Below are 12025 nucleotides of genomic sequence, written 5' to 3'. Positions count from 1 at the left end.
CAATTGCTTCAGCCAGAAGCGTCCTGTCAGACCTGATTTTCTCTCCGGGCCGGTGGCGTGGGGGTGATGTGAATGGAGTCTGGCTCACTGCCACTGGAGGCAGATCGGATCTGGCCACAGGGCTGCCGAATGCTGAGGCAGGCTGTTCAAAAGGCCCACCTTGGTTCTATAGGACTTTGTCCCAGTTGCTTTCTTAAATTTTAGGCCCTCTAGACCTCAGCCCTTATACACCATAAGCCCTCCACCTACCCCCCCCAACCCGCAAGTCATCTCCATGCCTCCATGTCAACTCATACCAATCATGGCCCCAGCCACCCCCATTGCCCCTTATAGCCCCCATGATAACAATGCCAATCCATGCTCTCCAAACACTACCCTTGCCGTTACATTCTGCATGCCAACTCACCCAGTGTCCAGACCTCAGGACCCAGAAAAAATAAAACAAAGGCCTAAATAACTATTACAGCTTTTACCTATTAACAAAACCACCCATTCATGAAAGCCTATTAAAAACTTTTAAATCCCCTCAATACTTAACCCCTTATAAAAACAAACAGACTTGTATTTGTAACCCCACGTCAAAGATAGCTAATGTTTTAATAAGCTCTTTGAGCTGTCAGTCAAACTGTGAATTTAAACCCCCCCTGCTGATTTAACCATAGATGTGGAAAGGAGCCAAGTATTAGTTATGACCTAAAGATAGCCCTTGGAGAAATGTCAACAAATTTTGGCTGCTAGAGCAGATTTCTTTCCAACTCTCAGTGACAGGTTAGCAGTCACTGTGGGGCTATTTTGTCACAGGAAGCCTATTTTTTTCATTTTTAAAGGGCTGGGGATTTAAATAACTTCACAGCTTGATGGTTCTACAGACCTTATCTGTCCTTCATAGGCATTTACATCTACTCCAAAACATCATAGCTCCTACACTGCCTGGCTACAGCCAAAATGGGGCCTGTTTCTCCTTCCCCTACTGGCAAAAACAGGATCTGTTGGAAAGGAGGGGGGGAGGCAGGACTCCAGGATCTGGTACTTCCCTCCATTTTTAAAGCTCCGTGGAGTCTTCACAACTCGGTGAAAATCCAGCCCTGTATAACTGTAACATAACATCCCTGACTCGGGAGTCTGCTTATGGAAGCCCCCAGTCCCATCGTGATTAAATTCTCTTGTTCATGGAATTCAGATGCAGTTTGTTCAAAGTGGCAGAGTCCTGGGTATTTTTGACCCCATTCTTCGACTGGAGTGGGGCTATGAGCTGATTATCTTACATTTTAAAATGACGGGCAGGAAAGATCAGCTGGCTCATCAAGTCTGCTCTGCACCCCCTTCCCCCTTTCCTTCCTTCACCACACTCCTGGGAGAGACAGAAACCCAGGGCCAAGAAGGGGGAAAAAGTTCTGAAAATTCCTCTCTGATCCCTTTAGGTGATCGAAACCAAGTCAGCAGATCAAATGGCCCAGGTGTAATTCATCTGTTTAACCTCTCACTTTTTATATGATGCAATCTCTGCCTCAGTCAGGAACTTGCCCTGCTCCCTCTTGAAGACAATGCAGATAGTCAGCACCCAGAAAATCAGGCAGCAATGTATCCAACAGGCTCATTACCCCCTGGGAAAATAAGAGCTGCCCCACACCCAGTCCATTCCTACTCTTACGCAGTTTAATCTCATGTCCCCTGGTACTCCCCATCACGTACAAGGAACTGTTTTTACACCATTTAGGAAATCAAAACGAGCTTTCATTTTTATTTTATCATATTGAACTTTTCAACATATCCCAAAGCACCTTACATACTTGAATTACTATTTGCAGTCACTGTCACCCTGTAGGTCGGGGTGGGGAACCTTTTTCTTATCAAGGGCCACTTACACATGGACAAAACCAGCAGCGGGCCACACACCCAAGTAAGCAATAGAGACTGGGGCGCCTCTACACAGGGCTATCCCGGGACAGCTCTCACCCAAGACTATCCAAGAGCATCACTGAAAGGAGTTTAAACGGAAGAGAGATTGGACTGGAAACGGTTCACTTTTTGCTCTTGTATCAGTTTCAGTCTTTAGCCTCTCAGTGTCATTGCTGGTTTCAGTCCCGTTCTCAGGTTGGTTCTCTGGGGTTTGGAGTTTTGAAATTAGTTCGCATCTCTGTTTAAAGTGAAGGAATCAAATAACCAACATATGAACTACAATAACACCATTTCTCAGACTGGTTTGCCCACCCTTTTTAAAAGACCGGATATCGATTATTCAGAGAAGGGGACACTGTCCTCCTTGAATCTCCTGCCTGAACTGTTTGTGCTATACTTCCCCCATTCTGGCTGTGCACTTTGACATAACAGCCCCGCAGTGAGTGTTAACCTTTACTCAGTAAATGGTGGCGATGTAAGCATCATATGCATGTGATATTTTTTTTTAAATCTCCTGCGGGCCAGATGAAAAAGCGCAACAGGCCAAATCCAGCCGCTGGGCTCGGGGTTCCCCACCTCTGCCGTAGAGTAACATGACAATCATTCTGTGTACTAGCCTACTCGTGGGCATGTAGGGATGGGCAAAATATGTTGGCCTTGCCATCGACACCCACATCCCTGTGAATGAATAAAAAAAAATCTATGAGCTGCAAAGAGATGAAAGGTGGCATTTATTGAGAGAGGAATGTTGGGCAGGAAATTAGGAGAAAACCCTGTTCTTTTTTGGAAGATTATGCAATCTATAACATCCAGCTGAACAGATGTGAGACCTCAGTTTAAGGTCTCAATCTCTGGCAGTGCAGCAGTCTTTGCTGTGGCACTGAGATGTTGGCCTAATTGGCATGATTACAGTTGGACTTGACTCTGGGATGAATGGGAATTGTGGAATTTTGAAGCACAGGAAGAGGCCATTTGGCCAATCATATATGTCCTTGTTCTCCGAAGGTCTACCCATGGTCCCATTTCCTTGACCTTTCTCTTAATTTTTTTTATTTTAAATATATTCTACCCACCCTCCCCACCCCGCTGCATAAAAGTGATTATGGGTTCTGTTTCCGCCACTGTTTCTATTTCTGCTTGGATATTCCATATCCTAACAAACTGTGTAAAGAAAATGCTACTAAATCTCTGTCTTATCCTTCTGCCGATGATCTTAGGTTAACCTATAGTTATTGATTCACTGGCCAGAGAAAATAATTTTTTCTCATTCATCTTATCAAAATCTCCTAATAATATGAACACTTCAGACAGATCTGTGAATCTTCCTATGTTGTAATAATAAGAGTCTCGAGTCTTGTTTCATACTTGAAGCCTCTAATACACAGGGTTCTGTTCTTAGCAGACAGAACGAGCATGCACACGCATTGCACCTGTTTCAACTAAACAAAAATAAGTGACAGCTATTCGCTGACTCATTCCTCAGAGCAATGCCTTGACCAATCAGGGTCAAGCTGCCTGGTTTAAATTTCAAACAATGCTTGGCAGTTAACTGTCAGCCACCATCACTGGTCCATTCTCCATGGCACCGACTCTACCAATTGGAGTTCACTTGCCAACCAATCAGCACTCTCTTCTCATACAGTATAAATTGTTATATTCCCCTTCTATTGGTATTCTTGCGAAGTTCCTGATGAGTGCAAGGCAAAAAGCTTCGACATGTCTCTCTTTTCAGCAATATTCAAATCCTAATGTCATTTTAGTGAATCTCTTCTATACCATCACCATGATATCTGTCCTAAACTAAAGTGCCTCAAAGTGCTGCCAACTGAATCAAGCAGAGACTTATAGGCTTTCAGGATATGTTGCAAATTGAGTCATGACCTGCAAGTATGGTTTAACTCTCAATTTAAGTCTGTGACCTCTAATTCCAAACCGAGGCATTTCGAAAGCTAACTTACAGGGGAATTCCCTTTAATTTAAAATTGCTTTTTTGAGATTGGAGACAGAGATTTGCATCTCCAGGCACTCAGACTGTCTGGTGACCACTTGTCCTCATATTGCTTCTTTAGGTAAGCTTGGTGGTCAGGATTCCTTTGAAAGTGTCGACAGTTTTGACAGCTGTGACCGCTTGACACAGTCATGGAGCAGCCAGTCCTCTTTCAGCAGCCTCCAGCGGGTGCCCTCCTATGATGGTTTTGACTCAGAGGATTACTCCAGCAACCTGCCCAATCACAAGCCCAAAGGGACATTCAAGGATTATGTGCGAGAACGAACTGACCTAAATAAGGACAAGCCGGTGATCCCTGCTGCTGCCCTGGCTGGATATACAGGTAAGGCCTGACCTCTCTGTCTGGGCTTATAGGTGTGACCTGTGTACTGGATGTTATAACAACGGGAGTACCAGCTGGAGGGATTATGATGTTTGCATGCAAATCTGGATAGCTTGATGAGATGTGGATCAGGTCAAAGTCCTGGTTTATACTTGGAAGTGGATGCTGTTCTCTAGTTTTCACAAATATGTGTTTTTTTCAGAAATAAAGAAAGAATTGCATTCATAAAGCAGATTTCACATCCTCAGGGCATACCAAAACCCTTGTGAAGTGTAGACACTCTTTAATGTAGGATATGCAGCAGTCAATTTGCACACAGCAAGCTCCCCAAACAGCAATAAGGTAATGATCACATAAGAGCATTTTAGCGTGTTGAGGGATAAAGGTTGGCCAGAATTCCCTTGCATTTCTTTCATGGGATCTTGCTTTCCACCTCATATTTCAGACAGTGCCTCGGTTTAATGTTTCATTCAAAAGATGACACCTCTGACAATGCAGCACCCCCTCAGTACTGTACTGAAGTGTCAGCCTTGATTCTGAGCCCTAGTCTCTGGAATGGGGATTAAATCTATGACCATCTGATTCAGAAGAGACAGTGCTACCATTGAGCCATGCCTAATATTGGTAGCATTGAGGAGTTGGTCAGGGAACAGAGATAAAAAGAAATATAAGGTTGGGTGCTGCAGGACATTGGACAGAGTATCAAAGAGTCCACACAAGCAACTCAATGGTGAGCTTCTAGCCTCTCACCATTGAGTTAAGACAAGGTTAGCTGGAAAGTAAAGTTCTACGGCCCACTGTCCAGCTTGCTAGCCTTTCAGCATTGTGTGAGTAGTGGATCCTTCTCTGCTGCTGTCATTATGTAACTGAACTACCTTGGGATTTGCCCAATTTATGTTTCGGAGAGGTTCCACAGTGCGGGAGACAACTGACACGCAGTAGTTATTTCTGGACCAGCCTCTGTACATCAAGAGTTAGGAAACCTCCGGTTGGGCTGAGTACCCAGTTGGGATGGAGATAAAATGGGGTAAAAGCAGCATTATAATTCAAAGTGCTGGGCAACTGTTTCCTTTGATAGGTCTCTATGTCCACCTCATTTACATTACAGCTGAATCCTGGGCTGCCTTTGATCGCAACTTCACTTTTTAATTCATTCTGAAGAAGTGGGTGTCACTGGCAAGGCTGACATTTAGTGCCCATCCCTAGTTGCTCAGAGCAGGTGCTGGTGTCAGACCAACTCCTTGAACCACTGCAAGTGGTTTGATACAACTTGCTAGGCCACTTCAAAGGGCAGTTAAGAGTCAACCACATTTGTGTGTGACGAGTATCATGGTAAAAGGATGGCCGGTTTATTTCCCTAAAGAACATTAATGGACCAATTGGGTCTTTAGGACAATCCAACAGCTTTATGGTCACGTTTACTTTGACCCGCTCATTTTTAAACCAAATTCTGAAACTGCCAATGGTAGGATTTGAATTTACACTCTTAGGATTACTAGTCTGGTAATGTAACCACTTTGTTGTTACATAAACGAGCCTTAAAATAACATGAAGCTGAAAAAAAATCCATTTAGAAGCATGCGGTAATGTATAAATTAATGCCTGGTTCACAATCGGTTAAGGCTTTGTCTTAAAAAATCTTGAGCTGATCATTTTAAACAGTAAAAGGTTGCTCCTGCTTGAACCCTCCTGCTTGACTTTTGATTTGACTTTGAACCTAGTCTCAAGCACATGCTGTGCGCTTCTTTTGATAGTTTGAAGTCAAACCTGAGCAAATGCTGAAGATTTAATGTACATCGCGGCAGTTGGTAATGTGTGCTTGTTATTGATCATCTGTGGTTAGCACCATGGTGAAGAGAGATTGGAGATTAGAGATGGGGAGCAAAGGCCATGTTGGGGCCCAGCATAGCTACAAGTACCAGAGACTGAATTCCCTTTTAAACTGGGATTCTCCTGTCTAGTTTAGCCCACCACCAATTATAACACATTAGTAGGTGTACTGCAAAGAGACAATTTAAAAATTAGTTTGTTTTTTTCTCACCTCCTTTGGTTGTCATGGAAACCTCAACCCTTTAGTAGAAGTAGGTCAGTTTGTGGAGACTGATAAAATCACACTAATAAGGTTTTTTTTAAATAAAGAAAGTGAAAGACACAGAATTATATGTTTGCTTTGGAAGTTGCCTTGCCCTGAGTCGCGACTCTGACTGAGGTGTTCATTAATACCTGGCCTATTGAAGGTGTATTTGCCTACTCTTCACGCTTTCCCTTCCCAATGGACACATTTACAGGCATTTTTCTGTTTATTTTCGGGGTGCTGCAGCACGTTTGCCAATTTAGAACACATTTAAGTCCAAGGGAAGTTGCAGGATCAATTCTCAGCTTGTTCCTAATGCTGAGGGTAGGCTATATTGAGGGGCAGGATGGGTAGTAGTCCTGGTTGTTAGGAGCCTGAGTGAAATGTATTTGGGACACCCTCAACCTAGCCCCTCGTCTACATGGTTCCTAAAATTGACTCTATCCTCAACTCATTTGAGGTGCATATGCAGACACCTTTTAAGAGCCAGGACCTACAGGGCTACAGACCAAATGCTGGAAAGTGGGATTAGGCTAGGTGACACGTTTTTTGGCCTGTGCAGACACGATGGGCCAAGTGGCCTCTTACTGTGCCATAAATCTTCTATGATTCTATCAAAACGATCCATAATTCTGTCCTCACTGGTACTAAAATGGCATTCACTCTCAAAAGAGACCAAGAGATAGTTGATGTGGGTCAAGGCGATGTTACACTGGTGATGCAGTGCACTGCTATTGGACTGTGGTTAAACCACATTATTGGGGCCAACTGTGGGTTGACACTGCTGTGCTTAATCTGGAAATCAGAAAGATAAAAACAGTTCCAGCTGACTCTCTTTGTTAAAAGAGCCACTGAATCCCACTGAGAGAAAGGTGCAGGGTCTGCTGGTCTACAGCGATACCCTGCCTGTTCAACAGGCACTGAGATACTTTCATAATGAATGACAGCTCAGGTGATTGCATGCTTCACTGTGCTAGTAACAGTCACCCAGATCTTATCTGTAATAAAATAGAACCCAGTATTGTCACAGATGAGTCAGAGACCAGTGGTCCTGGGTTGAGGGTTTGTAGTAATGTGAAGGCAGCAGAGATATTTTAGATTTGGAGACCTCCCTGTTATTTTTGACTGATCCTCTTTTCTGTGTTCTGAAATACGATGAACGGCCACTCGCTGGAATTGAGACTGAAGACACTTTTTCAATTCATTTGTTGACTCGTTTGGTTAATGCAGCATTGGGTGTAGAACAGTTTCAGTCATCATCTGTCAGCTAATCTCAGCAGTGATGAGAGAACTGCACTTGGCTTTGAGCTGGAGAAGTGGGGGAAAGAAATCTCGAGCTCTCCCTTCAATTCAGTCAGGGCAAGTGTGTGGTTCTGGTATGAGGTCAATGTTGAGCTTAGATGGGATGCCCTCAGCCTGTGAATAGGCCACTGATATTAAATATGACAGTGGAGATCTTGTGGTGCAATGAGTAGAACCCCTGCCTCTGAGCTAGAAGCTCCGGGTTCAAGTCCCACTCCAGGACTTGATGGTGAGTTCATAGTGTGGTCAAACAGGTTGTGCATCAACCTGTAAATCCTTCCAACATATGCCAATGGCAGACGGTAAGAGCGAGAGAGATTTCTGGTCCACCACATGATGGAAAGAAATTGGACTCCATCGCTACAACATGCATGTAAAAGTGTATGTTGCCATAGCAATTTGGACTCCTTGGGGGTGCTGGTGTGGATCAGATTAGTGCCAACAGCTCAGTGTTCGATCCTGTTTTTGGCTGGGGTGGAATCGAGACCTGCCTCCTTGCCTCACCTGTGGTGGTGATGGTGGCACTGTGAGCCAATCTGCCTTTGAACAGAGAACTCAAGAAGAAGATTAATCTGGAGCACATTACAATTGGGTGAGGTATTAGAAGCACCAAGAGTTATTGTCTTCACGACAGGAGATAAGAGAACTACTGCAGGAAAAGCTGCCCCCGTCAGTCCTTTACTGTCCTCATGGGTTTTACTGAATGCTAGGTGGATGGTTAAGGGGAGAGGCCAGTGAGCTCACTTCTTTTGCTACAAACCTCATTGTAGCAGCTTTTTAGTTGTTTTAGTTTTAGGCACATTGTTGTGTTTGCCAGTCTAGGTAAGCAGGATCGCATTGTACTGTGGTCTTCTGGAACTGGTCTAAAGGCTGATTCTTGGGAAGGTCCATGTAAAATTAAAACTTGAGTGAAGATAGGCTGAGTACAGCCAGACCTCTAGATTGGCAAATGGGAAACAGTGTAATACATCAAAAGGGTATATTTTGGCTAATGTTAGCTTTAACAAATGAATTTTAGAGTATATCTGCAGCCAACCAGTCAGCTGAACAGAAATGGAAAGGAATCTCCCTTTGAAACATTCCTTATCCAAAATGGTGGCTGAATCGTCCTTTTTACCCCTCCCACACCACTGGCATGCTGCACCTCACTCTGATCAACAGGGCAGGATGCGCACTATTCCCACGCATGTACATGTTGAGTGACTCAGTGACCTGTCTGCCCATCCTGCTGGGTTGTCAGTGTTTGTGGCCTACCTGTCTGGTTCCCAACTCCAGGTGGCTGAATTCCTGATGTTTCATCACATGATTGTCCTCCATCACACACCCCCCCATCGCAACCATTAGTCACCTAGCACATGCATCCTTGTGGTGCTTTACCTTCCTAATCCAATTAAAACACAAATTGCTAAACTGAATGATCCTTGACTGTCCAACAGCCTGTTTCCTCTCCAATATTTTATTGCTATGAAACAAGAAGTTTTCAAAGAAAATGAAAAAAGCACAATTATTTAAATGTGCTTTTTCTCTCCAGTTGTTCCTGGCAGTGTCTTGGAGTTTAATCTCCAGCTTCTGGAGATCCCAGTCCATGCCTGGAGGGTTGGCAACCTTACTTAACTGAAATCAAGGGTGTGCTGGACATACCCAGATGTTGAGGCTTGACAGAGTTATTGCTAAGCGGTTGTTTCCTCTGGCTGGTAAATCTAAACATGAGGCCACAGTCTCAGATTAAGGAGTCGGAGGACTGAGAGAAATAGAAATTCCTTAAATCAAATTTTTGGAATTCTGTACCCCTGCGAGCTGTGGTTGCTCATTTGTTGAGTATATTCAGACTGAGGTCAAACAATTCTTTTGGGTATTAAGAGAATTAAGGAATATGGCGATAGCGTGGGATCATACAGTTGAGGGAGGTTAGCCATGATTTTATTGGAATGACAGGACAGGCTTGAAGGGCCAAATATCCTACTCCAGCTTCTATTTCTTAGTCTCTTATTGCACTGTATTAAGCTGTACACAGTTGGCCGTCCCTCTCCATCAGCCACATAATAGTGAAGTGAATGGATTATTATTTCAAGGAGCAGCCACTTGAACTGACATTGCTAATTTTAGAGAAAGTTTGTGTTGAATTTGGGGCACCAATGAATTAACTGACCCAAACATATTTTGAGAAGCATTCCAATTGCCAGTGGAGAGTGTCAAAACTTTTATTTTATCACTCTGAGTTATATTCAAACCCTGGTCCAGAGTTGAGGACATGAGGACTTATTTTCCAACAAGTGTTGTACTTTCAAGTTGGCATCAGCCATCCTTTCCTGGAAGACAAGCTCTTGCATATTCATTCAAACTGAATTGAATTTGAACACGTGCTGTGTGGTTTTGGCATTATTTTCTGGTTTAATTTGCTGTGTCTGTGAGTGTATTCATGCACACCGATGTGTGTATGTATGCGTGAATGTGTTTGTGTACAAGTATTAAAGAGACGGTATTATATACACTGCTTAGCAGGCAGAGTGGTTCATATTTACACTTCCTTCAAATTTGCAACCAACAGTTACCTTAATTGCATGCAGGTCCCAGTGACGTGCCACAAAGCGTTCTGGCTGATGGACAACGTTTCTATTCCCAGAACTGCAACTGAGGGCTAGAGTAGCTATTAAGTATAAGAGTGCATCCTGATCCTCAGCTTGCATGTTCAATCACATTGTGGGGCTTGAAGAGAGAGTGTTGCCACTTGTGAGAAAGAAATTGAAAGGTCATCAATGTAAGATTGCTATTACCAAGAAATCCAATCGGGATTTTGTTACCCAGGGTGGGAATGTGAAACTCGCTACCACAGTGGGTGCTTAAGGGGAATAGCACAGAAATACTGAAGGGGAAGCAGAATAAATTTATAAGGAAGAAGGGAATAGAAGGTTATGCTGATAGAGGTAGATGAGGAAGGATGAGAGGAGACTCAAGTGAAGCATAAATATAAGTATAAGTTGGGGTGAATGTTCTGTTTCTGTTCTGCTATGTAACCCAATTTCAATTTACTGAGCTTCATTGGGACTGTGACTAAGACGAAGGTTGTTGTGCTTGCTGATGTGTAAATAGGCCACCCACGAAGGCTTCATGCAAAAGACTGTTTGGTCTCGCAACATGGTGCACACCCACACAGTTACGTGTATGGTACAGCTGCCTACCAGTTCTCAGATGTGGTGCTGCCCTTGTTCTAGCGAGGCCTATGCTGGGGCTCAGGGTGCTGTGTATTGACACATGTCTAACCACACCATCAGCATAGAACATACTGTGTGCTGCTCAATTGCACCGCTCCACTCTGCAGCATTGGAATGTGAAAGTATTTCACAACGGTGATATCATACCCTCTATTCACTTCACATTTATCACTGTCTCTGCTTCCAGCTGTGCAATGCACAGGAGGAGAGCGGCACTGTGTTTGTTCATTCTCAGTTTAGTGAAACAATGTTAAAGGCTGCTTTTCACCAAATTATCACATAATACATTGCTAGCTACCCTGTTCAATGTGTTTTAATGTAGGGCTATACTGTACAATGAACACCTTGATTTAGGGCCGTAGTGTGCAGAGTGTTCTAATATAAGGCTATACTGTACCAAGAGTGTTCTAAAATAGGGCCATACAGGAGAGTGAGTGTTTTGAAATAAGGCTGGACAGGACAGTGGGTGCTCTGATATGGTGCAGTTCAGTGCAGTGAGTTTTCCAATACAGTGCTATACTGTACAGAATGCTCTCCACAGCTGTATTGTTTAGTGGGTATTGGGCCATATTTCGTTGTGGCTGGGCATCAAATGACATTTGCTGTTAGTTAGATCGACTCTTACATGTTTAGGTTAAAAACATTTTCAATGGCAAGTTGCTCAAAATGTGAGTTGATAATGACGCAGTGAGGATACTGGGCATATAACCAATCAGATCACAGATTCAGAATCACAGAATCATTACAGCACAGAAAGAGCCCATTCGGCCTACTGCTTATGCGCTGGCTCTCTAAATGAGCAGTTCACCTGGTGCTATTTCCACGCCTTCTTCTCGTAACCCTGCACATTGTTCCTTTTCAGATAATAACCCAACCCCCTCTTGAATACTTCGATTGAACCTGCCTCCACCACATTCTCAGGCAGCACACTCCAGATCCTAACCACTCACTGCGTGAAAAAGCTTCTCTTCATGTCTTCATTGCTTCCTTAAATTACCTAAAACCTGTGCCCTTTTTTCCTTGATCCTTCCACTGGTGAGAACAGTTCTTTCCTAGCCACTCTATCCAGAGCCCTCACGATTGCGAACACCTTCATCAAATTTCCTCCCAACCTTCTCCTCTCCAAGAATATTAACAGCACAAGTGTTAATTACAATGGGTGAACTCAATTTCAAATCAAATGCAGAAAGAGAAATAAGAGGGAAAGG

General features: G+C 43.6%; 1 protein-coding gene across 2 annotated transcripts in view; it reads left to right on the top strand.

Moving 5' to 3' along the window:
* The window catches only part of ets1 (v-ets avian erythroblastosis virus E26 oncogene homolog 1), a 101409-nt gene that overhangs the window by 77634 nt on the left and 11750 nt on the right, over positions 1–12025 (top strand). For both annotated transcript variants that reach the window (XM_078530833.1, XM_078530841.1), the window contains one exon: positions 3969–4229. In XM_078530833.1, coding sequence (XP_078386959.1) covers positions 3969–4229 — 261 coding nt within the window. The remainder of the gene's footprint in view (positions 1–3968; positions 4230–12025) is intronic.

The sequence above is a fragment of the Cetorhinus maximus genome, chromosome 2, assembly GCF_964194155.1.
Source record: "Cetorhinus maximus chromosome 2, sCetMax3.hap1.1, whole genome shotgun sequence".
In the NCBI taxonomy this organism is placed as follows: domain Eukaryota; kingdom Metazoa; phylum Chordata; class Chondrichthyes; order Lamniformes; family Cetorhinidae; genus Cetorhinus; species Cetorhinus maximus.
This window is presented reverse-complemented; position numbering and strand designations above follow the sequence as displayed.